The sequence below is a fragment of the Juglans microcarpa x Juglans regia genome, chromosome 4S, assembly GCF_004785595.1.
Source record: "Juglans microcarpa x Juglans regia isolate MS1-56 chromosome 4S, Jm3101_v1.0, whole genome shotgun sequence".
In the NCBI taxonomy this organism is placed as follows: Eukaryota; Viridiplantae; Streptophyta; class Magnoliopsida; order Fagales; family Juglandaceae; genus Juglans; species Juglans microcarpa x Juglans regia.
In genome coordinates this window covers 11264882-11285379 of record NC_054601.1, presented here as the reverse complement: position 1 = coordinate 11285379, position 20498 = coordinate 11264882, and the positions used below count along the sequence as shown (strand labels likewise).

General features: G+C 36.1%; 1 protein-coding gene across 2 annotated transcripts; it reads left to right on the top strand.

Moving 5' to 3' along the window:
- The first annotated feature begins 17417 nt into the window (after nucleotides 1-17417).
- On the top strand, nucleotides 17418-20113 carry LOC121262773 (bifunctional protein FolD 2). 2 transcript variants are annotated; one of them, XM_041165373.1, is made up of 6 exons: nucleotides 17488-17629; nucleotides 17816-17890; nucleotides 17989-18172; nucleotides 18488-18645; nucleotides 18831-19043; nucleotides 19673-20113. In XM_041165373.1, the coding sequence occupies exons 3-6, from the start codon at nucleotides 18049-18051 to the stop codon at nucleotides 19901-19903; spliced, it is 726 nt and encodes a 241-aa protein (XP_041021307.1). In that variant the 5' UTR covers nucleotides 17488-17629; nucleotides 17816-17890; nucleotides 17989-18048; the 3' UTR covers nucleotides 19904-20113. The 2 variants fall into 2 exon arrangements, with proteins under 2 accessions (XP_041021306.1, XP_041021307.1); XM_041165372.1 differs by lacking the exon at nucleotides 17816-17890 and having other exon boundaries at nucleotides 17418-17629.
- Nucleotides 20114-20498: the final 385 nt, after the last annotated feature.

Sequence of the window (20498 nt, the reverse complement as noted above, 5' to 3'; positions counted from 1 at the left end):
TGTTTTGCTGCTTTAACTCATCTCAACCTATCTTAAATTAATTATTGATGAGATCTATTACTTTTTCAACTTTCCATAAAAAGCTAAACATATATCAACTTACTCTATATATTTAAACACATTTCAATAAAACTCACAAAATTCTACTATTCACATATCAACTAAAATCATCTTAACATCCAAACGCAGCTTACACTACCTTGCATGAGCCATTTGGGTATAATAATATTGCAACATCTCTCTCAATATATAGTATAGTTTTTGTTGGATTCATTGGACCACTATTTTTTATGATGGTTTAGTAGTCATATCAGCCACCAACAAGAATATTGTATTGTACGCATCAACATCTTCTTGTATGCATGCAGATGATTAAAGGTGATGTGCCATCTTAAATTCATGTGTATGCTTTTCACTTTTTTTTTTTTTGAAGTTTTGTGATAAGTCTCCTAAAAGTGATCGCTAATATGAAAGTGGGAATCCAACAAGATCGCGAAAATAATTGTACAAATCGCATCAAATTCTTGGATTGTCGATTTGAGTTGGGGGTTGGAAATTTATTGCTATCAGTTTTATTTTATCGGAATGAAAGAGCTTGGAAGCTATTCCAAAACAAATCATTAGAGTACTGCTTGAGTTCTTCTGTTCTAGTTTGTCTCTAGACGGATTGGGCAACTGGTTCAAATGTCTAGTAATAATCAACACTTGCAACTTGAATCAAATCTTTGGCAACAAAGACTTTATGTCTCACCATATGTATCTCTCAATTCTTCAATTGAGAGGGTTTGAGTGAGAGGGGAGAGAGGCCGGCTGACAAGCAATCATCCCCTCATCCATTCTAAAATTACCGAATAATTGCAACTGCTCTTGGGTGAGACGGGGAAGAGGAAGTAATAGCTAGCTCGACCTTACTCCATTCATACTGAATGGTAGGAAGGGTGAGAAAGACAGTTAGTAATACACTTGTGAATAATGAATCGTCTTTCTCACAGCAAAAAGAGGAAGAATGTTGTGCATTCAATTTTTAGGACCTCGAGCGCATGTGTCCCTTATGCACGCTTCCCCTCTTTCGTTGCGCTCACCCTTCCCCAGAGAGGAACATGTTTCTCACTTTGGTATGAGCTGCCCATGAATTATGTCTCTCCCTACGCTTTTAAGGACTACGGGAGAACCTCATACTAGGCACTTTTAGATAAGTGAGGACTCAACGGAGAGTGTGTATCCAGCTCCTAGGATGCACACTCTCTGTTGATCTAATTGACCATGCCGTGATTATAGTAACATTCTATATATAAATTTACATTCAAATCTTCTATATATGTATTTATGATCTAATACTAGTCAGTATGTAAATACTTCACTTGTCCTGAAATCCATTATATTTGTACATTCAAATATAAAGAATTTTTTTATAATATTATCTTTTTGCTTGTAAATAGATTTTTTTTATTTTATTTTTACAAGTAAACTTATAAATATATAAATGAAAAACAAACAAACTTATAAAAAGAAGAGAGAAAATTTATAAAGGAAAATAATACACATACAATCTTTTTCACATTCTCTTATATAATATTATTTTAAATAAGGAGATTTTTATAAAATAATTTATAAAAATAAAATTATTATAAAAATACATTTTTGTGTAAAATATTATAAAATTGAGATGCCAGGATGCTGGATAAACTGCTAAAGGACTAGACGGGAGATAATGTGTACAAATTGGGTCACTTATATCACGGCGTGGGAAATTTTTGCGACCATAGTTTGTTGCGGCGACTTGCGTTTTGACGCAAAACGTTATTTTACAGTTCAGTGGTTTCATTCGCGGAAGATCTTGTCACAAAAATTACCTATTACGGCGCAAATGTGTCATCGTAAATATTATTGACGGAAAAATTCAATCTGGACCTGTTTTGAGAATTTACGGCGACATTATGTTGCCGCTACATCTTCCATGTGATATTTAACCATTTGCAGCGACAAGAGACTGCTGCAAAATATTAGGATTTAAAATCTTGTTTCTTCTCCACCCAGCCCCATACACTCGAATTTCTTTGAGATTGGGTTTTATGCATCCCCTTCCCACGCCATTGCTGCCTCACCTAGTTGGTGAGTGCCACACTTCGGGGTTCTTCTTCTTTTTTTTTTTTTTTTTTTTTTTTTTTTTTTTTTTTTTTATAAAGAGTTAGGATCTCATGTCCAAGGGGACCCCTTCCCAAATTTATTAAGAACCCTCATTTTTTACGGAAAAAAACCTTGATTATTACAAAAAGACACTTGGAGTTACAAATAAAACTAGAAAAACCATCCAAATATCCAAAAAAAGCAACCTAAATAAACAATACAAACCAACAGAATAAACAAAACAAACAATTGACCCTAATAACCAGAACCCAAAAACAACATAGCACCAAACAAATAAAAAGATGATGAACGCTGCATTCACAATGCATCAGAACTCCAGAATAAAAAATTCCTCAACATCTCAAATAAGGTAGACCCGATCTATCTGTTCTCAAAATTCCTTTGATCAAGTGGGGTACTTCATTAAAATGTCGCCACACTCTTGAACAATTTTCAGCAGCCATCCGAGCAAGAAAATCTGCCCTAGAGTTACCCTCTTGGAAAGTATGTTTAAACGTCACCTGCATTCCGTCAATCATATCAATAATATCATCCTAATAATCCTTCAAATAACAAATACCACATCTCTCATTCTCAAACCATTTTATTATGAGAAGCGAATCCATCTCCACTTCTACCATAAGGATTCCCAAATCTTTGAAATGCTTTAAACCATAATAAAGAGTCAAAATTCAGCCGAGTTATTCATCCCTTGTTCTAAATATTTTGTAAAAACCAACAATAAACTTTTGTTATCCCTCTGAACAATTCCACCAGCTCCCGAAACACCTGGATTTCCCAAGCAACTACCATCGACAGTTAATTTAACCCAGCCAGAAGCTAGTTTTTTCAGCTAATCAAGGTTGCTTGCTTCCTTTTCAACGGCTTAAAAGGAATATCCAAAGCTTGCAATACACGTTCATCTCCCACCTTATAATTTTTTCCAACACAAATTCGAAAACACACCCAAGCAATGGCCGTTTTAATATACAACCATAAGAGCATTGACAATGTCTAAAGTTTGGCTAGAATTTTAACTTTTGACTATACCATCAACTTTTAGCTAGTGAGTCCACATTAGACTAGCCATCTTAAAGTGAAAATAATGATATCATATTATATATTTTAATAATATTTGATAATTTTTTTTTTATATTTTGCAAATACTCTTCATAAATAAGTAGAATAAATAAAAAAATTATGTCATTAGTATTGAATAAACATTAACAAATAAATATTTATTTGTTAATAAACATTAGTATCCTCAACATTAGTATCATCAACACAGTCTATAGTCCAACATATATAAAATGAATTAGCTGTATTGAGCAACACAATCTACAAATAAATACCAAAGACAGTCCACATGGCACCAACACAATCCATAGTCCAACATTAGTATCCTCAACATAGTCCATAATCCAACATATATAAAATTAACATTAGTATTGAGCAACACAGTCCACAAATAAATACCAACACATTCCTTTTAGGCACCAACACAGTCCACAATCCAACATTAGTATCATCAACATCTTAAAGTCGAACAAAGCAGAAAACTGTTGTCAATATATAGATGTTATATCTACCTGCCTCAAATTGACATGTAAAACCACATGTAAAACTAGCAATCTCCAACTGGAATGTTTAAAACTAGCCTAGTGGCTTGAAACTGAAAAAGGTTGGCATTTATTACTAAATCATATACATCACAACCCAAAATCAATTTACAAAATAATTCAACAATGCCTAAAATTTCATGTTTCTAATGTTCACCAAATACTTTCTTTGTATTTTTTTCTTTGCCTTTTCTCACAAACACGATAAACCAAAACTATGAATAGAAAAAGTCATCTGCATGATATCAATCCACCTAAAGACTCGTGAGAATATTCCTTTAAAAGCACATCATTTCACATTAGAATAGTCATTTATGGCTCAAGTTATAAAAAACGTGTCCTAACACCATAATAAAAAAGTAAAAAATAGCAACAACATTATCTCATTAAACAATCAAATAAAAGCCATAATGGAACAAATTAATTTTCTAAGAGTTAGTGCAATGAAGTTCTTGCTCTGTTTAGTTGCATAATATACATAAAAAGTAATCTAAACACAAATTATTTATATATACAGATTAGGATACCTTAGATTCAAAGGTCTTCAACAAAGTAATGAAGATACACAATTTAGTTTAATAAAAGATATTCTCAACAAAATAATATATACAGATTTGGCAACAATTCACAAATTACCAACACAGTCCAATTTCTAGTACAAAAATAATATTCACAATCCAAGCATTTAGTTGCCCAAGAAAATAAAAACGTACCAAATATGGGGATAATCGCAAATCAATTTGTCAAGAAACTAAGAAAAGCTAAACACAAAAAATCTAAGCAAATCACAGAGAAAAAATGGGAATGTTTCCTAATAACACACTATGCATGACCACAGAGAAATACCCAAATCACAAACCAAAATACCAAAATCACAAATTAGTTATACGGAAATACCCAAATCGCGATTTTCAAGTTCAGTTTGTGGAGGAAATGTGCAACTTTTTGGACGACGATTCACTGGCAAGGCAACCTTGTGATAGACTAGTCCTTGCAAATCCTAACAAAAGTTCAATCACTTGATGAAGAGGAAATGGGAGAAAATAGAAAGAGAAGAGGGAGAGGAAATCTAAGCAGAGATGAGGGAGAGAGGAGCGAGGAAGAGAAATTACCTTTTGGGCTGGAAGACGACGGCTACGTGGACTCATGCAGAGAGAAGGCGTCTTGCGGTTGAAGAAAACGCAGGTCTCTTCAATGCTTGCGGTTGAAGAAGATGAAGGACTCAAGACGGAGATATGGGGTTTGTTTGCACGTTTCGGGATGAAGAAAGGAAAAATGAGAGAAATGTGATGAAGAAACAGAAAAGAACGAGGGAAAGTAGGTGAAATAATAAAATATAGGTTTCAATGGTGAACAATAACTCACTATGTTTGGAGAGGAGTCCAGATTTACTGTAACTCAAGTCTTAAGCTTTGAACTTTTAACTAGTCCAATGTAGATGTTTTCTTTTACATATAGCCAAATTATGGACTTGCATTGGTATTTGGCTAGGCCATTGCCAATGCTCTAAGGACTCAACAGATTTTTTTTATACCTTCCATACGTGCATTACATCGCCATACCCAAAGAAACCAACTTAAAATCACCAGAATTACCCCCAATAAGTTGACCAGCTTGAGATGTATTAGAGGCTCTTCTCATATATAATTCCATTATTTCTCTCCACGATCGACTTGAGGCAAAAGGAATTCCAAGGTACATAAAGGCACAATACCATACTTCATTTGCTAAAGGTCCATGTGCACACACATGATCCTGATCTTCTATACTGCCATCTACACAACATTCACACTTTAGGCTTATATTGACGAAAGGGGCCATGGACTACATCATAGCTTGTTTTGTAAATTCCATTTTATAGTTTGTTTTACTGGTTTTTTGGACTTTTAATTGTACTCCGTAAAGGGCTTGAGCATAAGAGTAGTCTTTATGTGAGTATCTCATTATGATGTTATTAGTACGGGACCATATATGGATAGCTTTGGGAATACTTTATACTATATGTACTTGAGCCAAGAGCTTAGGAGGATTATTCTGGAATGATATAGAAATCTCTTTTGTCTCTTTTTCTCTTTCTCTCATTTTTCCTCTCAATTTGTTGGAGGAGCTCCCCTCGAAGAGAGCAAAATCAATGTTATCTTCTGTTAATCCTTGGGGTGTGTTACAATTGGTATCAAAATCTATGAAATAAATTTTTTTCATCGTTACTCAAAATCAAGGAGTTGGTAGAACAAAATCAGCAAGGCTACAAAATCCTTTAGCAACATATGAATGATTTTCGGAACGATTATAATGAAATGCACCAAATATTTTGACAGCGGGTAGACGAAATTGCGAGCAACTTTGAAGAAACTCTTGATGAATTGGAGGATCAAATCAATGAAATACGGAAGGGGCATATAGCTACAATGGAAGAAACAAATAAAATTCCAGAAAATTCAAGTTCCCATAAGGAAGAATGAGCTCAGAACACTCAATTCGTTGCCTCACACCTCCGGCAACACCTCCTTTTCCACCATGAGAAGCACAACACTTACTTTCAACAACCGAGATGGGAGTTTGACCCCGGCGTTGGTGTTGACTCTCTGTCCTCACCACAAACTCAGCTAAACAATATTCCCACCTGTAGATCTCTCTCATTTCCAAAATACAAGCGATGGCTCTAAGTCTAGCTTGAGCATTGTACTTCACTCCACTCCATCACCCTATGGTTATTTCCAAGCCTTTCCACCCCCACCATTACAACCGACTGAAACCCCACAATAGCTCTCAACCCCTCACACTCCAGTCCCAATAGCTCACAGTTGACGACAACCACAACTAGTGGGAGCCCTACGTATTCGATCTCCATAGGGCAAACCTCTCGCCAGAAGCCTCATAGTAAATATCGACATCTTAAGTCAAGCTCGTGAGGAAGAAATTAGGGCGTTGCTCAGCACCAACGGGTGGGAAAAATCCACGTTGTTAGATAAGTTGGCCAATAGGATTGCGAAAGGAATTCTTGAAATTAAAGTAGATCTGAATGGGGCTTATGTGAGAATTGGGATGGTTGCTATGGAGGTCCTGCTGAGAGAAATTGGTTGTGAGAGAGTCTTGTACCTGGGAGCTTCAGTCAGGCCCTTCTTGAGCAGCATGGAGATCCAAATCAGGATCGAGGGGAAGGTCATAGTAACCACAAAACACAACAACGAGAAGTCGGCAGTGAAGCGGCGCACGAGTTCGGCGCAGGATGTGCTGTTCAGAGTTGTGATGCCATTGAGGTAGATCGGGAAGGTCATCGGCAAGGAAGGCTGTTGAATCCAAAAGATTCGAAAAGATACCCAGGCTGCTATAAAAATCGTAGATTCCATCGCTCAACATGAAGAATGTGTAATTATTATAAGTTCTACAGACGGTGACAATACAGTGTCTGACACAAAGAATGCACTCCAGCAAATCGCAAGTCTAATACTAAAGGAAGATGATAGTAGTACGGAGACGATAGTAGCTACATGGCATGTGACTGCCAATACAATTAGGCTTTTGATTGATGGATCCCAAGCAGGTTCTTTGATTGGGATGTCTGGTCAAAACATTGAGCAATTGAGCAATTCCTTGGAGCCACAATTACAATTCTTGCTCCAAATCAGTTGCTTTTGTATGCTTCTACTCACAATTTTATCTTAAGTGAAAGCAACAACAAATCGAGAGGTCCATTGATTATTCTAGAAGGCTTGGATCATAGTGGGAAGACATCATAGTCTAGTAGCCTACACAAATACTTGGAAGGATTGGGACATTCAACTGAATTATGAAAGTTTCCTGACAGAAGTACAGATGTTGGGCAAACGATGTCATCATATCATTTGTTGTACCTTGACATGCAACTAGAGAAAGCTGCAAAGAGAGCGGGATATGTAATAAGTATGGATTGTGTCATGATATGTCCAGAAACAACTCATTTGAGAGGTAAGAAGTTTTTCACTCCCTTTATGTTTGATGAATTGCCGCTGAAGTTTTTTCCTTCCAAGGGAGTTAATGTTAACTCACAATGCGATGTTGGTACTCCTCTTATTTGGACTACTGGTCAAGGAAGAAAAGTGGCAACCGGGTCATTGGCAAACTTAGAGTTGTCAATACAGGAAGGTGCTAAAATGGGTTTTGGCATTGGTGGAGCAAACCCTTTGCAAATTGTTGTCAATAATGGGTCTTGCCTCCTTGAGAAGATCTTTTGGGATTGAAATCAGAGAACTTAGCTCTTTCAAGTATCAATTTATTGGCCTTTTGATAGAGAAAAAGGACTTGAGAGAAATCATTTGGGGAACAAAATTTGGGATAATATTTTTCATCTCTTTGGCTTTGATTTTTATCTTAAAAGGGTTCTTCATGAGAATGAAGATGAGACCATTTATCTCCCAAATCCAATGACTGAAATTGGTGCACCTGTTGAACCATGCCAAACAATTTGTGGAATACGCTCAGAGGCTGCTATTGGGCATTACTTGTTGAACTCTAGAAATGCCCTGTGTTTACTTGAATTTGCTGGAAGAACAGCCATCCCTGTTGTTGAGGGATCTCATGTCACCATTACTAAAGGTACTAAACTTCGAGTCTCAAGTTTTGTCCATGGTCTTGATGGACTGGGCTCCCAAAAATTTTCTCCACCAAACCTTTATTCTAGAAAAGTGACAATGGTGGCACCAGGCCCACTTACAAATATTACATTAGTGCTCCAATAAGATCCTGCACTTTCTAAGAACATTGGGCAAATTGATATTCGTGGCGGTGCTTTTGGGGTAACCGGGCTTATGAATTCAGCAACAGAAACCAATGTTCTTCTTGGTGATCCCTACTACAACAGGTCCTACGAGGTATTATCTAAGAACCTCAAGTTCGATATCCATCAGGATTCTCAAAACAAAACAAGGCTTGCTAAGCTGCTCCACTACCACTCCACCAAGAGTGGTGATGAGAAGACCAAATTGAAAGATTATATGACCAGGATGAAGGAAGGCCAGAGCGACATTTATTACATTATTGGAGAAAGTAAAAAGACCATGGTGAACTCCTCATTCTTGAAAGCTTATGAGGTTCTCTCTATGGTAGGTGTCATTGATGAGGATGATGTTGGTCAGCTCAGGGAAATTGAACGTAAGAACCTAGTGTCTGCTACAAAGGGAGGACTGAAGCATTACTGCACCTTGTGGGCAAGGTGCTTTGAAAGGGGAAGGTTTGTCACACTTCGGGCTTATATTGATGGAAGGGCCCTGGACCACATCATAGCTTGTTTCGTGAATTCCATTTTATAGTTTGTTTTACTATTTTTGTTGGACTTCTAATTGTAATCTATAATGGGCTTGAGCATAAAAGTAGTCTTTATGTGAGTTTCTCATTATTATGTTTTTTTTTTTTTTTTGAAGGCAAGATAGTTATATAATATTAAACTAAACAAAGAGGATTCTTGGTAGACAAAGCTACCTTAGTTACAGACATATAACAGGTGGATCTTTTCCACTATGAAAATCCAAAAGACATAGGGGTATACTAATAATAGGTATGCTTCCAAATAGACATTTTGAAGCGGCCCATTGCGCTATATTATGTGCACATTGATTATGATCTCGATGAAGTTTTTTAATACACCAACTCTCAAAAGATCGCAGGAGTATTCTTGTGTCTCTAACTATAGGTTCGATGATCCAATCAGTAGCTTTCTCAGGATTTTCAATCAAGTTAATAACAACTTCTGAATCACCACCGATATCTAATTTCTTTATCCGGTGTGCTCTAGCTTCTTCAATTCCTATGAACAGAGCTGTTGCTTCTCCTTGGTTGGCATTCTTGGAATTGATAAATCTGGTTTTAACAAAAACCACCGAATCATCTGGTGTTTTGCACACTACAGCTGTAGTACTGCCAGATTCCCGAACTGCTACATCAAATGTTAAAAAATAAAATCCTGCAGGTATAGCCTTTTCATATACAGGGTTACAAAGATGTTCATTGCCCTATGCATTACAATGATCCCTGAAATTCTTGATGGTTCCTGTCACAAAAGTCTCAATTTTAGGAGTACAGGTTTCATGAACAACTTTGTTTTTAAGAAACCAGATATTATCCATTAAAATGATGGCAAACAATTGGAAGCTATGTTTATCCAGATTTGGAATACCAATGTTTTGGGGGGAATTTACAAAGCAATCAATCCAGTTAACAATGCCTCTGCTTGCAAAGAAGGAAATATCAAGGGGCCAAGGTGCTTGTCTCCATAATATTCTAGAAAATGGGCATCTCAGAAATAAGTGGTCAAGTGTTTCTTCCTTTGATTCACATATAGGACAGCAAGATTAATCATCTGTTAAGGGAATGAATTTTTTTAGCAAGGCTCTTGTTGGAAGGATATTGTTCAAGATTTTCCAGGTGAACATCTTAAGTCTATCATGGATCTTGATTTTCCACACGTTCTTCCAGGTTTTTGAATTGATATGAGACTGATTGCTTTCTGTGGGTATGTTAAGGGCAGCATGAGCAGATTTCACAGAGAAATTTCCTGAGGTGTGATTGATCCAGATTAATCTATCCTCCTTAGAGTGGAAATCAAACTGAGCTAAAGGGATCTTGATGATCTCATTAACAATGTTTTGATTGAAAAAGGTATGAATAAGCAATTCATTCCACCTTCTAGGTTCCTCTAGTGTGAGTTCAAAGACTTTAAGAGTATGATCTTTGAAGATAGTCTCATTTTGAGGGGTGGGAGTGAAGGAGTTAAGATTGGGGATCCACAGGTCAATCCACACTTTAGTGTTGGTACCATTATTAATCTGATGGCAAACCCTTCTCCTAAGAAAATCTCTTTGTTTTAAAATCCCTTTCCACAACCAAGAATCTGTCACTTTTAGGGAGATGTCAAGGAAAGAATTGTTTCTGAGATACCTATTCACAAGAAGAGTTTTCCAATTTGAAGTGCTACTATTAATCATTTGCCAGCTTAACTTGTAAATGAGAGCTTTGTTGAAGTTGGTTGTTAATCTAAGGCCCAGACCTCCCATAGACTTGGGTTGACAAATAGTCTTCCAAGATTTTGGTGTGAGATTATGAGTTTTATTTGACTTGAAGCCCTACCAGAAATTTTTGAAAGACCTATCAATGCTTTTTGAGATGTTTTGAGGAATCCACATGGTAGACATTAAATATGATGGAATGGTACTAGTAACAGCTTTAATCAAGGTAGTTCTACCTGCTTGTGACAACAATTTTGCCTTCCACCCAACAAGTTTTTGACTAATTTTTTCTTGGACCTCTTGAAAAAATAGTTTTTTGGATCTAGGAATGGTTAAAGGAATACCAAGGTATTTAATCCTGGAATTTGCAGTTTTGAAACCCAACAAATCTTTTATATCTCTTCTGTCATGTAGAGTAGTGTTTTGGCTAAATTGAATAAAAGACTTTCCTGTATACACCCTTTGTCCAGACCAGGTTGAGTATTTCTCAATACAATTTTGGAAGGTTTGGGCATTTTGGACAATGGCATTATTATGTTATTAGTACGGGCGCATATATGGGATAGCTTTGAGAGTACTTCATATTATATATACTTGAGCCAAGAACCTAGGAGGATTATTTTGGAATGATATAGAAATCTCTCTTTTACTTTCTTTCATTTTCCCTCTCATTTTCTTGGAGGAGCTCCCCTCAAAGGGAGCAAAATTAGTGTTATCTTCTGTTAATCCTTCGGGTGTGTTACAATCAGTCTCTCTCTCTCTCTCTCTCCCCTTCATTCCTTCATCTCTGTCTTCTCTCTCTCCGTCCGTGTCTCTCTCTCTATAACTCTCACTTGGTCCTAGTCTCTCTCTCCCTCCGTTATTAGGCTTCCCCAACGTGGTTCTACCGCATCCCATGGTATTTACTATCCTACCACCTCCTCCGCCCAGTCTCCATTTCAGTAAGCTCTCTCCTTTCTTTGGCCATCGATTTTGAGGTGTTTCTATAATAACTTAATAAATTTCATTTCGAGATTTGCTCGTTGAGAATTTTGACTACTAGGGTTACACGTTTCTTTTACCTTTTGTTTTGGTTTTTTTAGGAATTTGTAACTTTCTCAGTGCGTTTGATTGTGCTTGGTAGGACTTTAGTTTTTTTTCCCCGAATATTTCAGAATTTTAGGTTTAATTAAAATGGTCTTTAGGCTTATGATTTTGAGGTTTTGTGTTGTGAGGATTTTGTGAAATATTCAGGTAGTAGTTAACTGGGTGTGGTTAGATGGGTTTTAGTTTTCTTGGGTTCCTCAAAATACTGAAAGATTCTGCGGTTCAGGAAGAGAATGTATAGGATCCTGAGGAGAGCTTGCAAGCTAGATTTTGCACACTAGGCTTGTGATTTTGTGGTTTTATGTTGTGTATGCTTGTTGAAAATTTAAGGGTAGTAGCAACTTTGGTTTAAAACAATTTAAAACTTGCTATAAAGATGCTGATTAGTTTGATTTGATCAGTTGAACTTTATTTTTATTTTTTTTCCACTTCCGACTGATGCCAATCGTGTAACAATAGGTTGCTTGGGTTTTTATTTCTAGAAATTGAATTATGTGCACTCTTCCGGTGCTGTGAGAACAAAGGAAAAAGGATATTGAATCTCAGCTTCGTATCTGATGCTTATCTGTTTGGTTTTGACAATGAAAAACTCATCTTTGCAAAGATGTCTTATAGATTTGTATTTAATTCATAAATGTTTGGGGTTAATTAATCCAAGAGACCCCAACTTCACTTTTCAAAGGAACATAGCAGTTGCCAATATCTTTTTAGAAACTTTTATAGTTGGATTGTTTTCTTTGACTTTTGATATTTTCTTTTTGCTTGTGCTGAGCAAACTGTACAGAAGTGCCATAATACCACAGTTCTAGGGATTTTGTATCTTCAAAATCTTATGAAGGAACAAAAGTGACTTCTTTCCGTAGTTAGGTTAGATCTTATATACATTTTATTTGCTTTTTTTTTTTTATAAGTAATAAGAAATTTTATTCCCAGAATAGGCATAAGCCCAAGTACCCAGAACGTATACGAAGGAGATACCTACTACTTTCTAAAAACAAAAGGAAATCTAAAACAAATTCTGGAAATTATCATCCATTACAAAAGTTTTAGCCAACAAACTTAAAGTACTAAAGAAAAAATCTCTAAGGTCTCCCAATGAACGTTCTTTATCTTCGAAGCATCTCTCATTCCTTTCAAGCCATAGACACCACATGAGACAAGAAAGAATCATCTTCCAAATATCAATAGCATTCTTGCTACCCTTCAATCTCTTCTATGCTACCAATAAACCCACCACTTCCTTTGGCATTACCCAAAGCAGACCAATCCGATTCAAAACCTCATTCTACAAGAATCTAGCCACTTCAAAATGAAGAAAGAGATGATTAACAGATTCTCCATCCTTTTTGCACGTGACACACCAATCAGCAATGTACATACATCTCCTTCTAAGATTTTCAGTTGTCAACACTTTGCCCAGGGATACCACCCAACAGAAAAAAGCAACCTTGGAAGGGACTTTCACTTTCCATATGTTTTTCCAGAGGAATTCACAGCTCCTGTGACTGGTTAATATGCTGTAAAAAGAGGTAACTGAGAACTTAGAATTTCTTGCAGGACCATAGCATGTTGTCCTCCCTACCTAGCATCAACTTTGAATGGTAAGGTCTTTCCAGAAAAACCTTAACATCATCCACTTCCCAGTCATACACATCCCTTAAAAAATTAACATTCCATTGAATATTATTGTCAATGCAAAATAAAGAATATCCCACTGCTACATTTTGATACCTTGCAATTCTAAAAAGAGAGGGAAAATCCAACTTAAGTGTAAAATCTCCAAACCACAAGTCATGCCTGAAAAGTATCATCTTCCCATCTCCCACCTTTAATCTAATATGATTAGAAAATTCCCTCCATCCTTTTCTAATAACTTCCACAAACACACCCCATATGCACCTATGGTATCTTTTGAGCACCAACCTCCTCACAAACTACCATATTTTACATCAATAACATTTTTCCATAAGGCATTTCTTTCCAAGTGGTATCTCCAAAGTCATTCCCCAATCTCAAGTTTTTTATCCCCTACCCACTACAATCAATCGGTTGACAAACCTTCTTCCAACTAACCACATGGAACTTTTTTTCTTCTCCTTTACCACCCCATAAAAAATTTTGAAATAAACTCTCAATTCTTCTTTCTACCCTTGCTGGCAACGGAAAAATAAATAAGAAATAAGTGAAAAGATTAGACAAAGTACTTTTTATTAGAGTTAATCTTCCCCCTTTAGACATGTAGATCATTTTCCAACCAGCTAACCTCCTTTCAATTTTCTCAATCACCCAATCTCAATCACCCTTTTGATAGATTATTTGCTTTTGTAATTCATTCAAAAGAAAGATGATTTCTTTTGAGCATGATACATTGATACCTTTCCATTAAGTGTCGCTCATAAAAAAAAAAAAAAAAATCATCCAGTAGTGTATTGCTCACGTCACTTTTCAAAACAGTTTACACAATAATGTTTTAAAATAAGAAGTATTTTTGTAAAATACCTTATAAAAGTAACATCATTTTACAAAAATGCTCCTATTTTACAACATGTGTTGTGAAATGTATTGTGTGGGTATCATTACTCATTAGTAGTTTGCGAAGAAGCAGGCACCAAATTATAATATTTTTTAAAAGGTAGTAGCCAGGATGAAACCTCCACAACTCTGACTGAAGAATCAAAGAGAACAGTACTCGGAGAAGAGCTCCGGTGGCGACAGGCTTATCATGAAGTGGCAATAACAGCCATAGGCAAGTCGAGGAGGGCTAAGGAGCTGGGCTGTAGTAGTAGTAGTAGTAGTAGTAGTAGTAGTATTCCAATTTTCAAAGAAATTGAGAGACGAAAGTACTACTGGAGCTTCAGACTAGAAGACCCAATTACAACTCTGATGTTCATGGGATCTTGGAGTCGCACTTGAAATTTTTTAGTTGTGTGTGTGTGTGTGTGTGTGTGTAGAACTATACATGATGTACTATTAATAATCAGCAAAAAAAAAGATGTTGGTCTTGAATGTCTTGAATTGGTAAATTGAAGGAAATAGATTAGTGTGTTTGCATGTGTATGTGAGTGTCTGGCTACGGATGTTTGAGGAATTAATTCTATATGCATGCAGTAATTTGTCCATTTTAGAAGGTTTTAATTTCTATTTTAACATGTATTCATGTTTTCAGTGGCATGCATTGAAACTTAATTGATAGCTTAGTCGTTGATATGCCAAAAATGATAGCAGAAGGCCAAGGGAGAGCATTTATTTTTCAGTTTGAAATTTTCAGTCCCAATATTAATTGGACATGGAATCTACCAAGTAAATAATTGTTCTTGAAATTTACTTACAAAAAAAATAAAAAATGTTCTTGAAATACATGAATATGTACATTTTTAAATTCTTTTTTGTGATTCTTGAAAAGAAATCTCTAGTTGATTGGGTGTATTTGATATATTTTCGTCTCGAACCAATTAGACCCTAGTAATAAATTTGTTGATAATTATGAAAATCAGGTTTTTTTAATATACTTAATAATCAAATCAATTTTTTTATTTGATCTATATATGATAAGAGAGACACAACTAAGCATAATAAAATACAAAACTGCTACAGGTACCCAGGGTTGGGTACCTTTGGGGAATTGGCTGACGTGGTCAGCCGATATATTAAAAAAAATAAAAAAAAAAATCAATCAGACGGATCCCAGCCAAATCTACAACCAAGAAGAAAAGCATTTAGGGTCTCTGATCAAGAAACCCAGCCGAAGAAAATTCTTTCCTGAGAGAGAGAGTGCTGTCGCTCATGGGTTATATTAGTTGGATTCAACTTGTTTCTAGGATTTTCTGGGATTTGATCTAGGAGTCTCCAAATCAGTGAAAACCTCTCATATTATATTAGATTAATTCAATTAGTATGAATCTGCAATGGTATTTTACCAATAAAATACCATTCTTTGAGCTTAATTAGTTTTTTTTTCCCACTAAATGAGTAAATGTTCTTTCACTCTTCATAGGGGAGCAAATTGTGAGTACTAAACAAGTGATAGAATCTATAGTAGATCAGTTTACAGCTTGTAGATTAACCATCCCTTTGTACTAAGAAAGATTTTTAGAAAGGAAAATGTAGTCAAAGAAGCTATTAATAATTTTTAAGATAAATTTTACAGACAAGAGCTTGACTTCAAATTTATGCGAACTAGACTTCCATTTCTTTCTTGATATATGTTTACATATTAATCTACTACTTATTGGATGTTAAGAGATGTGTCTTAGTGGTCAGTGTGTACTTTTCAGACAATGAGAAGACAATATTAGAAAGCAGAAGACCAACGTCTGACTTCACCATAGAACGAGGAAGGAGGAAGTGGCTATGGCTTTGTGGCTTTGTTGGGTTCGTGGATAAGACAAAGGGGTTAGGAGCTTGCTCACATGGTAGAAGAAGATGCGAAGACAACGTTGCAAAGACGAAGGACTCTGTTTGGAAATGCGAAAAATATGAGAAGAACCTGAGAAGAAGTTGCAAACCCTAAGTTACAAAGACAAAGGACTCTGTTTGGGAGGGAGGCTTCGAAGGACTTTGTATTACTCTGTGGGTAGACAAAGGGAAGGGAGGGAGAAAGCAAAAATGCACTCATTTGGTGTATATGAAACACACCGTTTCATTTGTACACGTGGAGGAATGAGTACGCGGGGGTTTCCTTGTCGTGTATGAGTAGAGTTTTTGAATAAAATATCATTATTTTTAACATTTCGTACACTATTAGCATTACTTTACATCTACAAATTTAAATTAAATAAAATTAATATTTTATTATGAAGTTGTAAAATAGCTCCAAGTTCTCTTTCATTTGGACAATGCTAGTATGGTTCTTAAATATGTCTACCAAATATTGTCCCTCCCTAGTGTAATTGTATTTTTTTATTTTAAATATTTCTTAAACATCTTTAAATATTTTAAAAAATGAAAAATATATAAATTTACTAATAGTAAGTTTTTTAACTACTAAAAAAATAAAATAGAAGAGGGTCATATTTAGTGTGCACATTGGGAATTCATTTAAGCATTTTCCTTTTATTATTATTATTATTATTATTTCATCATCATCTTCTAATTAATGTGCTATTAAATTACTAAAAAATTAATAATTACCGTTAATTCGTTTAATATATGAATAGAAGAAGAATAAATATTCTCATAAATCATTATTCACTACCTCACGCTCTATATCTTATGTGGCTAATCGGGTTTACTAATAAGTGAACTAATTCTTGCTCCAATCTCTCTATCTCAATCATGCTTGAAGGAAGCATGATGAGAGAGAGATTGAGGTGAAATAGGTAAAAGAGAGAGGTCGACGAAAGTTTGAGGAGAGAGAGCTTGGTGAGATCGAAGAGAGAGAGAGCTTGAGGAGAGAGAGATAGGTTTAAGGCGATGGATCTGACATTAAAAAAAAATGGCAGGTGTGGCGGTTAATATTAGCTTGTGTATTGCAAAATTCATAAAGAATAATGAGGAAGAGAGTTTTAAATAAAACTTTTCTTTGGTTTGGTCATTTTAGTAAAAGTTGACTCGGCTTATTTTAATTACTTTTATATTAAAAAACTATTAAAAAAATTGTTCAGCTGGCAGAGTTGTAGGAGTCGGCAGAGTAAAAGACACTGCACCAAATCCTTCTCCCACACCCACCTCTCTCACTCCCACCCACCTAATCTCTTCCACAAAATGGCATGTCCATCGGATCACAAGGCCACCATAATTGACGGTAAAGCCGTCGCCCAAACCATCCGCAATGAGATCGCCGCCGAAGTCCACCATCTCTCTCAGAAATACGGCAAGGTACGAGCCAAACCCATTATTTTTGTTGATTAAATTTGGTCAGTAAGGGCTTGCTTGCTTGCTTGTCCGCCATTTAGAATTGGAAAATTTTGATTATATTCTTTAATCTTCAAACGGATGTGTGAAATGCTTTTTTTCCTACTGCAAGTTATGAGGCGTAAGGTATTTCTTCTATGCTTTGGACAGTTTTGAGGACAACGGTATAAATTTGTCTTGGGGAGAGCTGAGAGAGTGTACTCCTAATGTTTGTACTAGGACGAGGTTCTGTTCTGTTCTGTTGTTGTGGTGTAATGATTCTGCGTTTTATCGGAGATTGTAAACTGGGATTTATAATACTTTTTCTTACTTGGTCCGCGCAGGTCCCGGGGCTGGCTGTAGTGATTGTGGGCAGCAGGAAGGATTCTCAAAGCTATGTGAGTATGAAGAGAAAGGCATGTGCCGAAGTTGGGATCAAGTCCTTTGACATAGACCTTCCTGAAGAAGTATCTGAAGCTGAGGTCGTCTGCAAGGTTCATGAATTAAATGCAAATCCTGATGTACATGGTTGGTCAGTTTTATTTTATTTATAGAAACATATCCAAATTTGATGCTACATCATCTTTTACATTTTGAACTTGTATTAATTGGTACTGAGTTGGTTCAAGTTATATATACTTTCCATAAATCAGAGTAGAACGCATTTGGCTGGAAGATGTAGACTTATTGAATCTTAGGTATTGATAACATATACGGATCCACAGCCCAAGTAGATTTACCAGAACTTGTTAAGTTTCAAATCATTCTTGTATGAATATGTTGGATGTGGATGCACACAAGTCTTGCATGCTATTCTTAAGCCCTGGCTTTGTACATTGACAGGTATATTGGTTCAGCTCCCATTGCCGAAGCATATAAACGAAGAGAGAGTTCTGACTGAAATCAGCATTGAGAAGGATGTAGATGGATTTCATCCACTTAACATTGGCAAGCTCGCAATGAAAGGCAGAGAACCCTTGTTCCTTCCTTGCACTCCCAAGGCAATACATTTAATTTGAAAAGTTAAATATATGTTTACAACTAACAATATTTTTCTATATGCTCTAAGAAGAAAGCAACTCTTGTCTTTCAGTTATTATACGCATAAATGTGTGCTCAGAAGACCCTCTATTTTGCACATACAAACTCCCCAAGGTTCTAAGTGGCAGTTTTATGTTTCGAACAGGGGTGCATTGAACTTCTATCTCGGAGTGGTGTAGCTATAAAGGGTAAGAAAGCAGTCGTGGTAGGCCGAAGTAACATTGTTGGACTGCCAGTTTCCCTGCTGCTGCTGAAAGCAGATGCAACAGTTACCATTGTCCATTCACATTCTCATGATCCTGAAAGTACCATCCGTGAAGCAGACATCATTATTGCAGCAGCAGGACAGGCAATGATGGTAACTGGATATAGTTTATATATTTTATTTCTTTGTTTACAATAGCTCCATCCTGTTTATGTGCTTACTTCAGGTTGGTTCTTGCTAAAATATATCTTAGAGCAAGGAAGTTGGCCGTAAGACTCATAAATCTCATAGATTCATATACACACTCAAGCTTGTTCTTGTATTCTTAACAATCATAAAATAATAAAATTCTAGACATCAATGGAAACAAGATGGAATGTGAACTACAATCTACAGATCAGAGGATGACAAAATGAATTACTCGTGATTACCTTTAAAACCCCTTTTTTGGTGAGTAAGATAAATATGTTATTAATGTTGAAAAAGTGTTTTACCACAGTACACAAGAAATATACAGGAGTTCCATCTAACGGTCAAGAGGAGACTTTAGGACATCTTTTTGATATGTAAAATGTGACAAATAGAATTAAGAATTCCTCCATGGAGACTAATTGCATTTTCTAAGATCTCATATAATTACTTCGTTGTCTTAATATCAGTTTGCCCATGGAAAAAAAAGTAGAGTTTTTATGTAACCGTTACTTGTTTGGAAGACTAATGCTTTGTTACTTGTATATGAATTCAATGAAGTAAAGTTATGAATTTAATTACCTTATATTCAGATCAAGGGCAGTTGGATCAAGCCCGGTGCGGCAGTTATTGATGTTGGCACAAACGCTGTTGACGACAAAAGTAAGAAGTCCGGTTATAGGCTGGTTGGAGATGTCGATTTCCATGAAGCATGCAAGGTAGCTGGATGTATAACTCCTGTTCCTGGCGGTGTGGGCCCAATGACTGTTGCCATGCTACTCAAGAATACTTTGGATGGTGCTAAGCGTACGCTTGAATCTTAGAGCCAGCCAATGACTTTGATTCCCTTCACTGTGGGATTTTGGGTATGAGATGCAGTTGCTAAAGACATTTTATGCATTATCCAATGGATATATGGTCTCCTCGTTACAACCATAATGTTATATTTAGCTTTTGTTTTTATGAAGTTCAACAACAATGGCAATGTGATGGTTTGGTTTTGACTGATTATAATGAAGGCATCACATTCTTTATAGCTATCGTAACCCAAAATGTAATCTATTACTTGGTGTATTCGACGTGCATTTCCTCTAGATCCCCCAGAGGAACAGATATGCAAGACCACCCTGCCCATTGTATCTTTCACTCTCCTCGCTAAACAACCAATTCCTCTGGAAAAGCAATTTGATTTGCCCTTATCCTTTTTTCCTCTTTTCATAAGCATTCGGATGAGGCTGCAATGGATACATCTTACTTAAGCAAAGCGCAATATATCTCAAACCAGAGCATTTTCTTTGAAATGCGATCTTGAACCTTTTTGAAAGTCTGATAGAAACTATAGTTGTGAGCATGATGAGTTGGAGAGTGGATTAGAATGATTGAGAAAAGTGAGCTTTTTATTCTTGAATGATCCCAATT

What these genes read in the sequence shown, in the direction of transcription:
- LOC121262773 (XM_041165372.1), top strand. Translation starts at nt 17,516, where the DNA reads ATGGCATGTCCATCGGATCACAAGGCCACCATAATTGACGGTAAAGCC. An exon ending in TGCAAATCCTGATGTACATG is followed by an intron (nt 18,173 to 18,487) that starts GTTGGTCAGTTT and finishes GTACATTGACAG; the next exon opens with GTATATTGGTTCAGCTCCCA. An exon ending in TCCTTCCTTGCACTCCCAAG is followed by an intron (nt 18,646 to 18,830) that starts GCAATACATTTA and finishes TGTTTCGAACAG; the next exon opens with GGGTGCATTGAACTTCTATC.